The 17,999-nt window shown below is 41.2% G+C and overlaps 1 protein-coding gene across 2 annotated transcripts; it reads left to right on the forward strand.

Annotated features, from left to right (window-relative positions):
- The first annotated feature begins 7,662 nt into the window (after positions 1 to 7,662).
- Positions 7,663 to 14,808, forward strand: LOC123427051 (glucose-6-phosphate 1-dehydrogenase, cytoplasmic isoform-like). Of its 2 annotated transcripts, XM_045110989.1 has the most exons (17): positions 7,766 to 7,883; positions 8,695 to 8,749; positions 9,012 to 9,221; positions 9,613 to 9,698; positions 10,116 to 10,164; positions 10,238 to 10,418; positions 11,007 to 11,164; positions 11,245 to 11,313; positions 11,616 to 11,674; positions 12,180 to 12,216; positions 12,746 to 12,817; positions 12,962 to 13,109; positions 13,215 to 13,310; positions 13,867 to 13,937; positions 14,060 to 14,175; positions 14,326 to 14,371; positions 14,465 to 14,808. In XM_045110989.1, exons 3-17 carry the CDS (start codon positions 9,051 to 9,053, stop codon positions 14,633 to 14,635), a joined length of 1,530 nt encoding a protein of 509 aa, XP_044966924.1. In that variant the 5' UTR covers positions 7,766 to 7,883; positions 8,695 to 8,749; positions 9,012 to 9,050; the 3' UTR covers positions 14,636 to 14,808. The 2 variants fall into 2 exon arrangements, with proteins under 2 accessions (XP_044966923.1, XP_044966924.1); XM_045110988.1 differs by lacking the exon at positions 8,695 to 8,749 and having other exon boundaries at positions 7,663 to 7,883.
- Positions 14,809 to 17,999: the final 3,191 nt, after the last annotated feature.

The following is a 17,999-nucleotide window of genomic DNA, read 5'->3' on the forward strand; positions in this document are numbered from 1 at the left end:
ACAAGTGTGCCTACCATTGGTTTATTTTTATCTAGTTCATCTCATCTGTTTCTAAAAGGTTTTGAAATTCTAGCAGATTCATCACAGAGGTAAATAACTCGCCCATCAATATTATCAACTATGAGATCTTAACTATAGCTATATTAGGCTCAATATTTATTTGTTCACAAGGTGTTCTAACATAACTCTTATTAACCATTGTTGTAGCTTCATCATGTTCTCTAATCCTAACAGGGAAAGGAAGTTTATCAATGTAAGCAGTAGGAACAATTAGATCAAGGTGGTTAACAATTATTTCTTCCTTCTTAATTCTAACCAGTTCCTCAGGTAATTTTTCAATGGGGGACGATATTTGAACCACTTTTCCTTAGGCAGGGTAACATAGGTAGCAAAAGATTCACAGAAACAAGCTATTATCTTAGTGTCAAGGCCATATTTGTTGTTAAACGCATGAAAAGGAGAAGTTTCCATAAAAGATTTGACACAATCAAAATTAAGATTTATACCTCACTTTTTACCTCCATCAAGTTCCCAATCTTCAACATTGCGTTTAATCTTTTCTAGAAGACCCCATGTGAATTCAATAGTCTTCTTCATATAGGAACCTACAACACAAGCATGAAGTAATGTTTGATCATCATGAGAAAGCCGAGCATAATTTTTTTGTATAATAAATTGCTTTGAGAGCTCATTGTTGGGGCACGTGTGCATCATAGATTTAAGCCTCCCCAAGTTTGAGCGATGCTTTCTCCTTCACGTAGCCAACAATTATAAATAAAATTCCGATCATGATGAATTAGATGCATATGATAAAACTTGTGATGAAATTCCAGCTTGAAGCAATTCCAATCCCATGATCCAATAGCATCCAATAGCCTCTACCACATTAGTGTTTTCCCCTCCAAATATAAAGGGAAAACTTTATTCTTAACTTTTTCTCCTGGTAAACCTGAAAGCTTAAACAATCCAAAAATCTCATCGAGATATATCAAATGGTAATCAAGATGAGTTGAACCGCTATAAGGATTCACCAACAGTTTCTCTATCATACCCGAATGAATCTCATAATAAATATTTTCAGTAGGTTCAACAGGTTGAGGAACAATTTCCTCAACTTCCGTTTGAGGTGAAGATGCCCCGAACAAACCACTCAAAGGGTGACTGTTCATAGTGATAAGCAATAGTAAATTTCAACACGCAACGAAAATATTTCCTTACAAATTTCCACTTACCAAAGGTCCTTCACTCCCCGATAATGGTGCCACAAAAGAGTCTTGATGACACACAAGTATAGGGGATAAATTGTAGTTCTTTCAATAAGTAAGAGTGTCAAACCCAACGAGGAGCAGAAGGAAATGATTAGTTTTCACCAAGGGATTCACTGCAAGTGCTATAAGTAGCGGTGATAGATAGTTATGTGGCAAGATAATTCGTAACAAGTGACAAGTAATAATAGAAGCAAAGGTGCAGCAAGGTAGCCCAATCCTTTTTATAGAAGAGGACATGCCTGAAAGTTCTCTTATATAAAGCAAGCGCTCCCGAGGACTCAATGGGAATTTTTGTATAGTCATGTTCATCATATTAGGTTGATTCACGTTCGCTACTTTCATGATTTGGTATGTGGGTAGACCGGTTCTAAGGTGTTGTTCTTACTTGAACTAACATCCTACTTATGATTACCCCCTCTTGCAAGCATCCGCAACTACAAAAGAAGAATTAAGAGTAATCTAACCATAGCATGAAACATGTGGATCCAAATCAGCCCCTTATGAAGCAACGCATAAAGAGGGGTTTACGCTTCTGTCGCTCTCGCAACCCATCATCTATTTTTTACTCCGCAATGACTTCCCTTAGGTCAATAACATGGTGAAGTTGTTGGAAATATGCGCTAGAGGCAATAATAATGTGGTTATTATTATATTTCCTTGTTCATGATAATCGTTATTATCCATGCTAGAATTGTATTGATTGGAAACTCAAATACATGTGTGGATGCATAGACAACACACCGTCCCTAATGAGTCTCTAAAGGACTAGCTCGTTGATCAAAGATGGTCAAGGTTTCCTAGCCATAGACATGAGTTGTCATTTGATAACAAGATCACATCATTAGGAGAATGATGTGATGGACAAGACCCAAACTATGAACATAGCATATGACCATGTCAATTTATTGCTATTGTCTTTTGCATGTCAAGAATTTGTTCCTATGACCATGAAATCATGTAACTCATTGACACCAGAGGAGTACCTTGTGTGTATCAAACATCGCAACGTAACTAGGTTACTATAAAGGTGCTCTAGAGGTATCTTTGAGGGTGTCTGTTGAGTTGGCATGGGTCAAGACTGGGATTTGTCACTCCTTGTGATGGAGAGGTATCTAAGGGCCCACTCGATAATACAACATCACAACAAGCTTGCAAGAAATGTGACTAAAGAGTTAGCCACATGATCTTGTATTACGGAACGAGTAAAGAGGCTTGACGGTAATGAGATTGAACTAGGTATGCAGATACCGATGATCAAATCTTGGGCAAGTAACACACTCATGGACAAAGGGAACAACATACGAGATTAACTGAATCCTTGACATAGAGGTTCAACTGGTAAAGATCTTCATAGAATATGTAGGAACCAGTATGGGCATCTAGGTCCTGCTATTGGTTATTGACCGGAGAGTGTCTCCGCCATGTCTAGATAGTTCTCGAACCCGCAGGGTCTGCACACTTAAGATTCGGTGACATTTCGGTATTATTGAGTTATGTGTGTTGGTGACCGAAGGTTGTTCGGAGTCCCGGATGAGATCCCGGACGTCATGAGGAGCTCTGGAATGGTCCGGAGGTAAAGATTTATATATAGGAAAGTGGTATTTGGGTTCCACAAAAGTTTCGGGTATTACCGGTAGTGTATCAGGAGTGACGAATGGGTTCCGGGGGTACACCGTGAGGGGCCCACTCACCTCCAGGGGCCACATGGGCCCAAGATGTGGCGCACCAGCCCCTCGTAGGCTGGGAAGCCGACCCCATAAGGGGCCCATGTGCCCAAGAGGAAAAAGTGGAGGGTGGGAGGAGTCCTTGTTGGAGTTGGACTCCTCCCCACACCCACCTCCTTGTAGGAGGTGGATTCCACCTCTTTGGTAGGCGGCCAAAGGCCTTACCGGAAACCCTAGAGCGCCTCCTCCCACCCCTTCCTCATATATATAGTGGAGGTTTGGAGGGCACCCACCACGTGAAAAGCCATGTGCCGCCCTCTCCTCTCTAGATCGTCTTCCTTCTCTAGATTAGTTTGGTAGAGCTCGACGAAGCCTTGCTGGATTAGTTCACCACCATCGCCACCACAGTATTGTGCTACCGAAGAACTCATCTACCTCTCCGTCCTCGCTTTCTGGATCAAGGAGGTGGACATCATCATCGAGCTATACGTGTGCTGAACGCGGAGGTGCCGTCCGTTCGGCACTAGATCGTGATTGGATCGCAGGCCGGCTTGCGATTTGGATTCAAAAGACGTTCGAATACATCAACCGCGTTTCTTAATGATTCCCGCTTAGCAATCTACAAGGGTATGTGGATCCAATCTATCCTCTCGTAGATGCTCGTCACCATGGATATATATCATATGTGCGTAGGATTTTTTTCTTTCCCATGCAACATTTCCCAATAGAAGTGTCATGTAGTCGATGTTCACATGACACCACTAAGAGAAGTAACAACATTCATATCATCAAAATATTGAACGAATACCAACTTTACATGATTACTTATAACAAGACTTATCCCATGTCCTCAAGAACAATAGTTACTACTCAGACAACATCAACATGTTCAAGATGAGAGGTGTAATAATAATAATTAAGGATCTGAACATAATGTCTTCCACCAAGTAATCCAACAAACATCAACTACAAGATGTAATCAACACCTCTCGCAACCCACATGTACCAATCTGAGGTTTTGAGACAAAGATTGAATAGACGTGACAAACTAGGGTTGGAGATGATATGGTGTTGGTGAAGATGTTGATGAAGATTGGTCCTCCCATGAAGGAGGAAGCTTTGGTGATGACGATGGCTTCGATTTCCCCCTCCCGGAGGGGAATTCCACAGCAGAATCTCTCTACCGGAGAGCAAAAGGGCATCTGCCTAGGTTTCCGCCTCGAGATGGAGACGCTTCGTCCCGAAAGATAACTTATGATTTTTTCTAGGGTAAAAGACACCATATAGGAGAAGATGGTCGCGAGAGGGCCAAATGGGGCCCCACAAGCTATCAGGGCATGGCCAGGGGGTCACGCCCTGATGGCTTGTGACAAGATGGTGGCCCCTCTCCAGTATATTTTTGGCCCAGAAATTCCCAAATATTCCAGAAAAATCTCCGTAAAGTTTCAGGTCATTTGGAGCAAGTTGATTTTTCTGCCTTTTTCTCGGTTTCCGAGTCGAGAATTCAAGTTTCCAAATATTTCCCTCTCAGCGATGTACCTTGCATATTCAAAGTGAAAAGGCATAAGAATTGTACGATAATAATGGATAATGGACTAGATCAACAAAAGTATCAATAGTAATTTACGATTCAAAATGAGCGTATCAGCCATCTAGATACTAGCTATGGACCCGTAGGTCTGTGGTAGACTACTCACACATCACCATGGGAGCAACAATGTTGATGTAGAGGCCCTCCGTGATCGATCCCCCTCCGAGAGGGCACCAAAACAGGGCTCAGATGGGCACATGGTAGAATAGAGACTTGCGGTGGTGAAAGAAGTGTTTTGGGATCTCCCCTAGGGTTTTTGAAATATACGGGAATTTATAAGCGAGAGAACGAGGTCATGAGAGCTAAGGGGGGCCCACAAGCTATCAAGGCGCGACCCCCCCTGAGCGCACCCTGTTAGCTTGTGGGGTCCTCGTGCGGCCTCCGGTCTTCTCCCGAAGCTTCGAGGTCTTCTTTTTGTCCATCAAATTATCAAAACGTTTCGTGGTATTTGGACTCCGTTTGGTACTGTAAAGCTGAAAAGCCAAAAACATGAAGGAAACAAAACTCCACTTGGCACTGGGTTAAGAGGTTAGTGCTAAAAAATAATATGAATCAACAAATAAATGCCCGAAAAGTATCCTAGAATTATACTATTATAGCATGGAACAATACAAAATTATAGATATGTTGCACACGTATCACGCCCCGCCTTTCTTCCCGACACCCGCAACTTCTCTCCTTCCTTGCTAGAGTTGTCTAGAGTGTGCTAAGCTGTAGTACCGTGCTGCATAGCGGTATTACTGCTCCAGTGGTGCTGCAGCAGTTCAACGTTTAGGCACTTTTTCTTATAATATGCTCCCTGGGTAATCCAGCGGTAGTAAGGCACGGTAGTACCGCTCCGGCGATTCTACAGCCCGACCCGTTATCCCTATGCACATGTACTAAGTGGAATTATCGCTCCAGTAGAGCGGTAGTACCGCTCCAACGGTACTACCGTAGTGTTCTACCATTGTACTACCGCTTGCTCTCTAGATAGCCGGTCTTTTTGCGCGGAAGTTGAACCGTTACAGTAGGCGGTAGTATCTCTCCATGCAGTAGTACTGTGCTTCCCCACTACACTACCGCTAGTCCTCCCGTTGTTGTAGCACTAAGGGAAGTTCCGCTTGGTGGGAGCGACATCGCTTTGGCATCACTATGGCCTCCCTCAACTCTTCAGTTGCACTCAAAGGAACTTCCGTGCAAGCGGAAGTACCGCTCACCCCCAGTGGCACTGCCTCTTATGCACGGGCAGAATGGCATAATGGTTGGATCCTTCTTCCCATTATATAAGTGAGTCGTCTTCCCTAAGTTGACTTACCTCTTTTCCCTCAAAGGTACATTGTTGCTCCTAAGCTCATTTTCGCCCAATCTCCCTCCCTAGCCATCAAATCTTGTTGATGCTCTAGGGTTTGGAGGAGAAGGCCTTGATCTACACTTCCACCAAGAGAAATTTGATCCCCCCCACTAATCCCTTGCGTATCTTGTTACTCTTGGGTGTTTGAGCACCCTAGACAGAAGAGGTCAGCTTGAAGCCACATTCCATTGTAGTGAAGCTTCGTGGTGTTGTTGGGATCCTCCAATTTAAGTTGTGGAGATTGCCCGAACCTTGTTTGTAAAGGTTCGATCGTCGCCTTCAAGAGCACCACTAGTGGAATCATGGCATCTCGCATTGTGTGAGGGCGTGAGGAGAATACGGTGATCCTAATCTCTTCTTAGGGAGCATTGTGCCTCCACACCGCTCCAATCAATACATACTTCCCCTCAAAGGGAGCATTGTCCTCTATTCCGTGGAAGATTTGGGATTTCACAAATGCTTGTATCTTGCATAGCTTACACCACTCTAGCTCAACCACTGCTAGCAATATTAGCGCTGAATTTAACCTCTAGGATCATAGGTTTACCAAATCGACCAACGAGGTAGCTACCAATTCCTAGTGAGCCTACCTATTTTCACGCCTTGGTGTGACCTTGTAGGACTCCTTTGGTTTGCTCCATACTAAAAATGCAGGAATAGAAAAACACATGAAAATGGCATGAATGCATGTGCAGAACATATGATTGGTAAACATAGGAATGTGTGTTTGTTTCAGGAATTGAAAAACACACAAGAATTGTAGTAAACCTGGTCAAATCATGGTCAAACCACATGTAAATGTAGAGTTAGAATGTTATTATGCTACTAACGATATTAATTTTATTCTGTGTGGTCCAAATGGATGTTACTGTGTTTTTCCTTTGATTTGTGATCAAAGGGATTTTCCTCATTGCTCAATTTCCTGAAATCGGAGGCATAAATAGTACCATCACAAGGAATCCCCTATTTCTATATTTATCCTCCACTTTTCCTACAAACCATATGAAAACGTAGCTTGAGTAATACTACATCCGTTCTGAATTGTAAGACATTTTGTTAGGCTATGAAAGCATCTTATAATTCGGAACAGAGGAAGTATATTCAAGTATGCACCCTCTCCTCCTAAGTATTTCCTCGGAATAATAGTGATTGCATTTTGTGCCTTTTATACATATGGGATTCTGGCTTCAAAATCATTTTTGTTGTTATTGAAAGTGCATGCAGTCCGCAAATACTCCCTCTGTTTTTAAATATAAGTATTTTAAAAGATTTTACTACACTCTACATACAGAGTAAAATGAATGAATCCATACTTAAAAAAATATCTATATATATTTGTATTTAGTTTAATGTAAAATCTCTTAAAAAATTTATATTTAAGAATGAAGGGAGTATCTCTGAGTGGTGAGTGATGACAGCATACATATGTCATCAAAATGCGGCCACTATTTCTTAAGCCACGAAATATGGTTTTCGTTCATTTGTGCTTTATACACGGGGACCATTTGCTAATCATGCAACTTTATCAAATCTCCAAAAGGAACCGACTCCACAGAGTCTAGAAGCAAGAGCCGCACATAAACTGTTTTGACAGTAGAAAATGTTGCAGTACTAGTATAAATATTTTTTGAGGGATGCAGTAGTATAATTAACAGACGGGGACAATCGACAACTTTTCCCTTTGCCGTTACGGCGCCCCCCTTTCACATAAGCCCCCTCAAGTCCTGGAAATTCCCAGCATCAGACACACGTACGCTTCGCGGTTGGTGGCACAGCACAGAGCGCGCAGCCCCCCTTCCCAGGCCGAAAGACGGGTAGGTAGTGGACAGGTGAGGCGAAAGCGGGAGGCGGCCGAGGTGACGCCGTCGTGGTATAAATGGCGGAGCTGCCAATCGCACCCAGTCAGGAAGGAAGGAAGGCGCCACCCCCCTCCCCCCTCCCCACTCCCATCCACCCAGCATCCCAGCAGTAACTCTCCCCCCTCCGCCCCTCCCACGCGGCGCGCGCGCGAATCTCGATCGCCACTGGTCAGTGATCCATCCCCGACCCCCGGCCGCCGTTAATTCTTCTCGCTCGTTTCTCGTGGGAGAGTTTCTCCTTGTTTGCTTCCGCGAGTAGGTCCGAGGTTCCTCGATCGGTGGCGGTTGCGTCGGCTCGTCGCAGCCCGTCTTGCTCTGCTACGCTCTGCCTGCCTTGTTCTGGGCGAGGCTTTTTCGGGAGGTTTTTGGTGGGTTGGGTCGCCGTCGCCGTCTCGTGCGCGCTTTTCTTCGGTTGTTTCTAGATTCTCTCCGCAAACCGCGCCGGGTTTCTGTCCGTGGGATTTTCCGGCGTTGGATCTCGTGTCGTGATGCCTACCGCGGCGATGGAGATGTTCTTGTCGCTCCCAGATTTCTCTCTCTCTCTCTTTGAGGATCTCCTAAGCCCGGTGTAATGGCGTTCCTTCGCTCTGGAGTACTATAGGAACTGCGCGTTTTTTCTGTTTCGGATGTTTCGTCGGGCCTTCTTTTTGCCGGAGAGCGGCTTGCTCTGTTGCGATGATTCAGGGAATGTTGTTTTGGTTTACTGTTTCGGTTCAGTTCTGCTACTAGAATTATTTACTTTTTTCACCGCAATTAGTTTTGCAAGATCAAACTCCGGATTCAAGCACGGGCTTATTTTCCTTATTAATAGCTGTTCAAATTGGAATTGAGTTGTGTATAGTAGTTATATGACTGATTTCAGCGTTCTTGAGCTGCGATGGGTGTAATCCTTAATGGTACATGTTGGTTGTTGGTTTCTTAAATTTTGATGGGGTCCTCAAACATTGCTATGTTGATCCTGGATGCGTAATGGTTTCAGTGTTCTTGACAGTTGGAGAGATAAGCTGTGATCACTTTGTTGTCAGAAGAGTAAGGTACACCCAGCATTACAAATAGTTCAGTTTAGGGAAATGCAATTTTGGATCTAGTCCTGTGCACTTTCTGTTTCCAGCTTTTAACGGCAACAGTAGTATAAACTGACAATGCATCGATTAGCCAAACAAAGCAAATCATTCATGCGTTCTGCTAGCTGATTTTGTCTGATACTGAATCTTCCATTTCAATGAGTCGCATGACAATTGTTAGGCTAAGTTCAGATGATCTTACCATTTAATCATATCTTGCTCACTTGGTTAGGTGTACTGTTGAAGGGAGAAGAGAATCATCCTATTCGTCATGGCGGGAACTGACTCCTCGGCGTCATCGAGACAAAGCAGTTTTAACTCATTAGCAAAGGATCTAGAACTTCCTTTGGAGCAAGGGTGCCTGACTATCGTTGTACTTGGGGCTTCTGGAGACCTTGCCAAGAAGAAAACGTTCCCGGCACTCTACCACCTTTTTGAACAGGTGCTGTGACAATAACTAGCTGTTCCTTGTGCAATTTGCCAAACCTATATTGTTAAAGGGAATGTACATTTAGTTGAGGCATTCCAGAAAAAGCAACCAGTATTCACTTTCTTGGAATGACCTGAACACAAGTATAAACTGTATAAGTGCAAACAGCTGTACCCATTTTTGTTCCTGGATATGAATTAAATATTTTAGGAGTTAATTCGGACTGGTAGAAAACTGTGGTTTAAGCTTCTAATTATTTTACAACAACCTGTGCTAACACCATTTGCAAATACATAAAATATAGTCTTTACTTGCATGCTATTTCTGCACAGTTTCTGTTATATAAACTGTACTCTTCAGGTCAGTTGATATGTCTATTTACTTTAATTGCTATGTGTTACAGGGGTTCTTACAATCTGGTGAAGTGCATATAGTTGGGTATGCGAGAACAAATCTTTCTGATGATGGGTTGAGAGGGCGCATCCGTGCGTAAGTTTCTGATGGCTTGAATTAATTATATGGTTGCCTAACATAGAATTTGTGTTTTTTGTGCAAAAATCCTCCTTGCTGCCCATAGTAAAACATTATTTAGAATAAGGCTCTTGGCTCTATTGTGTCCTCGAAAAAACGACTCCAGATTTTTACAGCTTGCCATTGCATTTAAATACTTCTAGCATCTTTTAAGCATATGTGCATCTGTATCTACCGGTATTCTGCGTACTAGGATGGATGTCTACCAAATTAGACTTCAATCCTGTAGTTAAGCACGGATACTGTTGATCTGTGATATGCTATATGAACTGAGATGGGGGTTTCTTGAAACTGACAAAGCATGCTCCTATACACACTGAACTTCAACCACCATGTTTGCATGTCTTGATGGTTTATCTTTACAAAAAATTACAGATACCTTAAAGGAGCCTCAGAGGAGCATGTTTCAGAATTCTTGCAATTGGTAAGTTGTTGTATATAATCACTCATAATTCCTTGTGCAACATGCATGTCATTGTGGTAAATATGTATTGCAGATAAAATATGTCAGTGGCTCCTATGACAGTGGAGAAGGTTTTGAAAAACTGAACAAGGAAATATCAGATTATGAGATGTCAAACAACTCAGGAAGCTCCCGTAGGCTCTTTTACTTGGCATTGCCTCCATCTGTCTACCCTTCAGTGTGCAAAATGATCCGAACATATTGCATGAGTCCAAGTAAGTTTATTTTCTATGCTTTCTCAGAAGCTTTATCTTCGTCAGGACCCTTTTCGTTTGCTTATTTTATAGGGTAATAAATGCATAGAATTTTATTTAGCACTTGCAGCAGTGCAGTACTCCCTCCCTTTCGGTTTATAGGGCTTATCTCAAAATTTTAGTTTTTTCATTTTCTAAGTCTCAGCTTGATTGTTTCCTACCACATGTTCAGATCTCAAGATGCATTAAATTGTTGCATGCAAAGATTTAGAGAACATTGACCAATGCATGTTAAAGTTCTTGTTCATGCATGCATGCATTGCAATTAATGCATTGATAAACACAACCTTTTGAGTAAAACGAGCACAGTAATTGAGTATTTTTCGCAAACTACAAAAATTATTCCATCACTCACCATCTACCTTGGTTGGTGAGATTTTTGAATTGAGCCCTATAAACCGAAAAGGAGGTAGTAGTAACACGAACATGATCATCTGGTCTCTACCTGCTGTTCACTTCAGCTCAGAAAAAAAACAGAACTATACGCTAGTGTGCTAAATTGCACTGTTACTTTTGTCAATTTGACAAACATTAACGTTGTGTCTGCAGCTTCTCGCACTGGATGGACTAGAGTAATTGTTGAGAAGCCCTTTGGAAGGGACCTGGACTCAGCAGAAGAATTAAGTTCCCAACTTGGGGAGCTATTCCAGGAAGATCAACTCTACAGGATTGACCACTACTTGGGAAAAGAGTTGGTCCAAAACTTGGTAATGTTTGTAACTTTGCTCAGATATTTGTATTTTTGTAACATTGAGCTAATTCTTTTTGAACTAATAACACTTCACAGCTTGTGCTTCGTTTTGCGAACCGTTTGTTCTTACCACTTTGGAACCGTGATAATGTTGATAATATACAGGTATGCTTATTTCTTGTTGTTTTCTTAGCACTTACGAGTTAGAAGTAGGTAATTTACAAAGTTACAATTGAGGACGGAAGAAATCCGTAACCGGCAGTTACTGCACCATGCATGAATATATTTTATGTTGGTTATTGCACAAGATTTTTTACTTATAATTTATTTTTTATCATTTTGAGTTGAACTAAATTTAATCTAATACAACTGACATTTACGGCTGCCACATAAATAAGAAGTTGTGTGGCAGCTACAAAGTGGGAATTTAATAATAGCTCCAGTCTGTAACGAATCCAGTATTGCAGATTGTATTCAGGGAGGACTTCGGAACTGATGGGCGTGGAGGATATTTTGATCAATATGGGTAAGTAGAAACATTACATTTTATTAATAAGTTGTCTAATACTCCCTCCGTCCCAAAATAAGTGTCTTAAGCTTAATACAAATTTATACTAGAGCTAGTACAAAGTTAAGAAAGTTATTTTGGGACAGAGGGAGTACAAAATTGTACCCCTTGTTCTATTATATGAAATCATGCCCATGTAAGAATTTAATCTCGTAAATTATCTGGTAAGCAAGGTTGTTATATTTTAGATATGTCATAGGTCCTAGATTCCTAGTTGGTCCTTATTGACCAACATATTCAGTTTTGTATTTGAAAGTGTGAATTGTGTATTTGGCTTTATTTTCAAATCTTGTAGAGTTCAACATGGAAAATTATTAGATTACAATTTTACAGCAACCAAAGCACTAATTACTGAATTCTAGTAAACTTCAGTCTGCTTATATCATCCTCAACTATTGGGATTTTACCTGCATATCTTCATTATTTAGCATAGAAGTACCTAATCTCCCTCTTGTTACTGCAGAATCATCCGTGATATCATTCAGAACCATTTGTTGCAGGTAAAAACTAATAAGATTCCATACAATATTATTTCGTCATTTTATTATTTGGCTTTAGTATTTAGTCTTGATTTGAGACAGTAAACACTTAATTTTTATTTTACTTTTATCCATGTAAGGCTGCGGTTGCCATTGTGGTGGGTTATGATATTCCAGCTTATCCAACCAGCCTTTTACCATTTTATTAGTGTTTGTTTGACCAACTTATCTCTAGTTCCATGGCTATCTTTTGGCAGCAGATTATAAAATACTCCCTCCGTCCCAAAATTCTTGTCTTAGATTTGTCTAGAAATGGATGTATCTAAATACTAAAACGTGACTAGATACATTCATATCTAGACAAACCTAAGACAAGAATTTTGGGACGGAGGGAGTATTCAGCACAGCTTCATTGTATTTAACATTGATGGGCACAGCTTTCATGCTGAATCATATATGGATTTGCTAATACATGATAGAACTCTTTGTAGAGTACAAATGTTCTTAGGCATTGAACAGCCCACTAATAAATTATTGCTACCTTTTGCAGGTTTTCTGTTTGGTTGCAATGGAAAAGCCTGTATCTCTTAAGCCTGAGCACATTAGAGATGAGAAAGTCAAGGTTCTTATCTCGGACCTCTACTCTCCACATGCTACTACTGTAGTGCAGCTTTGCTAGTTAGAACAAACTAGTGTAACAGAGTACACACCTTATGTTTTTCAAGGTTTAGTCCTAATCAAAATCAGTTTCCTTTGTTAATGCCAGGTTCTGCAATCTGTGAACCCGATAAAGGACGAAGAGGTAGTCCTTGGACAATATCAGGGCTACAAGGATGACCCTACAGTGCCAGATGACTCTAATACCCCAACGTTTGCATCTATTGTACTTAGGGTACACAATGAAAGATGGGAAGGTATGTCTTTTGACCAGCATTTGTACTTTGACTTGAGATGCCTTTGTTCTGGATCATAGCACCTTCAGTTTTGGTATTAACTCCCAAAATATTCATATCAAACAGGTGTCCCTTTCATTCTTAAAGCTGGTAAAGCATTAAACTCAAGAAAAGCAGAAATTCGTGTGCAGTTCAAGGATGTTCCCGGTGACATTTTTAAATGTATGTACTCAAAAGTTAACTTTCATGTGCAGTGAACTCTGTTTGCATATAATGTCACTACATAATCGAGTGTTTTTTCAATACCATTGCAAAGTACTAATGGAGTGTCCTTACATTATCTAGGCAGACTAGGCAGTAGAAAACTAGGAGCACTTTCATAAGTTTGATACCTCCACATCTGAAACAAGGAGCTGCCATCTAAAGTTTCACTGACAGTAAAAAATAGTCAAAACTGGTCCATGCACAGAAATCCATGAAAGCACACAACTAGATAAACAATACAAGAGTGTTTGGCTGTCCACCAACATAGTATATAATGCATTACTTGTCATTTAACTTGTCTAAAGTTTAGTTACACTGTATATCAATTTTGTAAGCTTGCCCTACCCTACCATGCATGTTACTTGTAGTAGATTTGCTAGGGTCTTGTTGAATGCCCCTCCTGTTGATGCATTTTTGCTATGAATATTAGTGTGCTCCGTTTGTTGTTCTTTTTTTTTTATGTCCAAGTCAAAATTTGAAATCTAATGGCTGAACTACATTTAACATGTTGAAGGTAAGAAGCAAGGAAGAAATGAGTTTGTCATACGCCTCCAGCCATCAGAAGCCATGTATATGAAACTAACTGTAAGTCTAGCTAATTATGTAGGAGTAACGTCTAATGCTGTTTTTCTGCAGTAAAATTTTCTGGCATGTTGAGCAGAATGGACTCCTAATATAATTTATTGATTTTATGTGAATTCGTGCAGGTGAAGAAACCTGGATTGGAAATGGCTACTGAACAGAGTGAACTTGATCTGTCATATGGGATGCGTTACCAAGATGTCAAAATTCCAGAGGCATACGAGCGCCTCATTTTGGATACGTACGTACCATTCTTCCAAAATTTATGTTGCTTCTTGAAAGGGAAATTTGTTCAGTCCTAAAATCAGTAAATCATGCATACATACAGTTTTACATATCCCATGTCCTTTATACTGGTGATTCGGACTGATGGGCATACATGTTTCCACAGAATAAGAGGAGACCAGCAACACTTTGTGCGCCGGGATGAGCTGAAGGTTCGTTTCCGTTCTGTCACCGACAGTGTATCTGGTTCAATGGAACTCTTCTACATTCCGTTCTGTCACTGACGTCGTATCTGGTTGTTTCAGGCTGCCTGGCAGATCTTCACTCCCTTGTTGCACAACATCGACGCTGGCAAGCTGAAGGCTGTTTCATACAAGCCTGGCAGCCGTGGCCCCAAGGAAGCTGATGAACTGAGTGAGAAGGTTGGGTACATGCAGACCCACGGTTACATCTGGATACCACCCACCCTTGCATAGAGTGCCTCTCTCGATCCTTCTAGGTTGTTTAGCTAGGAAGAGTGAAGGTATCATGGATAAAAATCTTACGAATTTTCGCTGTACCGTGGTTTACCTGGCGTTGTAATAACGGATCTGTTTGGCGGAGTATACCTCACCACGGTGTGAAATAAAAAATTTGAGTGTTTCAATCATTGTTTGTACGACGGTAAGGCGACCTAATATGAGCATCACTTGCTCCTCAGCCTAAGCTAGTCTAAAACGGGCATATTTGTAAGACGTAACTGCTGCCAGGGAGCCTAAGCGTCTAAAGCCCAAGCCTAAATGATTAATTGTTAACTTTAGTACTCCCTCTATCCATATATATAGGGCCTAATGCATTTTTTAAGATTGCCTTTGACTATTGATAAGATTAATAGTATATGAAATGTATAATGTGAAAATTATATAACTGAAAGCTTCTTTCAAGTACGAATTTAAAGATATGCTTTGTGTAACTTGCATGTCATATATTATTGCTCTAACATATGGTCAAAGTCAGCCTCGCAAAACGCATTAGGCTCTATATATATGGATAGAGGGAGTACCTTCGTTTCAAAATAAATGATTTGACTTTGTACTAACTTTATACTAAAGTGTAAAGTCCGAGTCATTTATTTTAAGATAGAAAGAGTATTAACTAGAAAATGTGACGGTGCCATGCAATGTTAGGAAAAAACTGTTGGATTTTTGTTAGTAGGTCTTTGGTCCAAAATAAAACTAAAATCTGAAATTTCCATGTTTCATTCTTTTTGGATGTGTGTGGTGTAACTGTGTAAGTGAAATTGAAGTTTAGTCTCATATCACTAGTTGGGAGAGAGTTACACTTCCTTACAAGGTGAACTCTTCTAGCACTTTACGAGCATGAGAAAAGGAGACCTACACGCACGCTGCTCCTCGCTGCGTCGCGGGATTGAGCCGAGCGGACCTCATACCTACGCGCTATGTTGGTTTCGCACCGTAGAAGGGACAACACGCCTCCGGAACCCCGCCTCTCGTGATCCTGTACGGGAGAGGGGTAATAAAGTTATGGACGAGAACATCAGCGCTCGCGGTTCTGCTTCTGCTGCATCGTATGCAATCTTGTCCTCTGTGTTTGAGATCATACTAGAATTTCCGTGTCTAGTTTGCGATGTAGATTTAATATATTCGTCCATTATACTAGTCTACATTATTAGCTCAATCTCTCTTATTGCCGTTATAATTTACTTACTGTTTATTCGGATTAAATTTTGTGGTAATTTGCTCATATATTCAACAATCCAAAAACCTGATTACACGCAGTTTACTCCAAGTGGTTTTGCTGCGCATCGGAAGCCACCCATCTTCAAGGGGGTGCAATATAAGAGGTGACGTATGAGAGTAGCCTACTAGTTTCAAATCATGTACTGCTATGACGCCACCAAGGGCAAGTCTGAGGGCGATCTTAATCCTGCACATGAGGAAGCTTTTGAGAAGATCGATACCCTCTTTAAAGGCACCCTTGTGAGTGTTCTTGACGATTCCATTGTGGATTCATATGTGTCATTTGATAGCGGTAAGGACATGTGGGCTGCGGTCGCGGCCAAGTTTGGAGCCTCGGACGCTAGTAGCGAGTTGTACATCATGGAGCAATTCTATGACTACAAGATGACTGATGAGCGCTCTATTGTTCAACAAGCTCATGAGATACAGTTACTCGTGAAGGATCTTGAGTACTTGAAGGGTGTGTTGTCGGACAAGTTTGTGGCCGGAGGCATCATTGCCAACCTTCCACCTTCGTGGAACAATTTTGCTACTTCTCTAAAACACAAGAGATAGGAGTTTTCCGTTTTGGATCTCATTGGATCTCTTGATGTTGAAGAGAAGGCGAGAGCAAATGACACACGTGCTCGAGCTGTTGAGGGAGCTTCTAGTGCCCACATCCACATGGTACAGAAGAAGAACTTCCATCTCAACAAGCCCCAAAACAACAAGAACAAATCTCAGGGCAAAGGCAAGTTTGTTGCAAAGAACAAGCCATCACACTCTATCAACTTCAAGAAGAATTCTCACAAGAAGGGGAAAGGACCATGCCATGTCTGCGGTGATCCTAATCAGTGGGCTCCGATATGTCCTGACCGCTATGAGGAACACGAACCTGAGAAGAGCGGCAAGTCCGCTAATGTTGTCATAGTTGATACAGATATGAAGGAATCTGGGCACGGTATTTTTCCTACCATCCTTTCAGTATGTCATTCTCCTGATTGCTTAATTGACACCGGTGCCAATGTACATGTTTGTGCTGGTACCTCCATGTTTTCTTCTTATCAGGTCACAGGGACTTCTGCTGTGCTGATAGGTAACGGGTCACATTCCATTGTTCAAGGTGCCGATATGGTTGATCTGAAGTTTACTTTGGGGAAGATCGCGCGCGTGAAGAACGTTCATCATGTGCCCTCCATCAATAAAAATCTCGTCAGCGATTCCCATTTGTGTTGAGATGGGCTTAAGTTGGTTTTCGAGTCCAATAAAGTTGTAATTTCTAAGTATGGACAATTTCTTGGAAAAGGCTATGAGTGCGGAGGCTTGTTCCGCTTGTCCTTATCAGATATTTGCACTAAAGTTATTAACAATATTTGCCATGATAATGAGTCTAATATCTGGCATTCACGACTCTATCATATTAACTTTGGTTGCATGTCACGGCTAGCCAATATGAGCTTAATTACAAAATTCACTACTGTCAAAGGCCCCAAGTGCCAAGTGTATGTGCAAGCTAAGCAACCTCGCAAGTGTCATAACACTGCAGAGGCGAGATACTTGGCGCCACTAGAGCTTATACATTTTGATCTTTGTGAGGTGAATAGTGTGTTGACAAAAGGTGGAAAGAAATACTTCATGACGTTGATTGATGACTCCACTAGATATTGTTATGTGTATCTTCTGAAATCAAAAGATGAGGCTTTAAACTGTTTCAAAAACTATGAAGGTGAAGCAGAGAACCAACTTGATCGGAAAATTAAACGACTTAGGTCTGATCATGGTGGAGAGTATTTTTCCGATGAACTTAATTCTTTTTGTATGGAACATGGTATAATCCATGAGAGGACGCCTCCCTACTTGTTGGAAATATGCCCTAGAGGCAATAATAAATTGGTTATTATTATATTTCCTTGTTCATAATAATCGTTTATTATCCATGCTAAAATTGTATTGATTGGAAACTCAAATACATGTGTGGATACATAGACAACACACTGTCCCTAGTGAGCCTCTAGTTGACTAGCTCGTTGATCAAAGATGGTCAAGGTTTCCTGGCCATAGACAAGTGTTGTCACTTGATAACAGGATCACATCATTGGGAGAATGATGTGATGGACAAGAT

The sequence above is a fragment of the Hordeum vulgare genome, chromosome 2H (genome assembly GCF_904849725.1).
Source record: "Hordeum vulgare subsp. vulgare chromosome 2H, MorexV3_pseudomolecules_assembly, whole genome shotgun sequence".
NCBI lineage: Eukaryota > Viridiplantae > Streptophyta > Magnoliopsida > Poales > Poaceae > Hordeum > Hordeum vulgare.

Excerpts from the sequence above, each read along its gene's own strand:
- LOC123427051 (XM_045110988.1), top strand. The coding sequence starts at position 9,051 with ATGGCGGGAACTGACTCCTCGGCGTCATCGAGACAAAGCAGTTTTAAC. Across the intron at positions 11,165-11,244 it reads AAGAGTTGGTCCAAAACTTG|CTTGTGCTTCGTTTTGCGAA; the intron begins GTAATGTTTGTA and ends AACACTTCACAG. Across the intron at positions 14,372-14,464 it reads TGCGCCGGGATGAGCTGAAG|GCTGCCTGGCAGATCTTCAC; the intron begins GTTCGTTTCCGT and ends TGGTTGTTTCAG.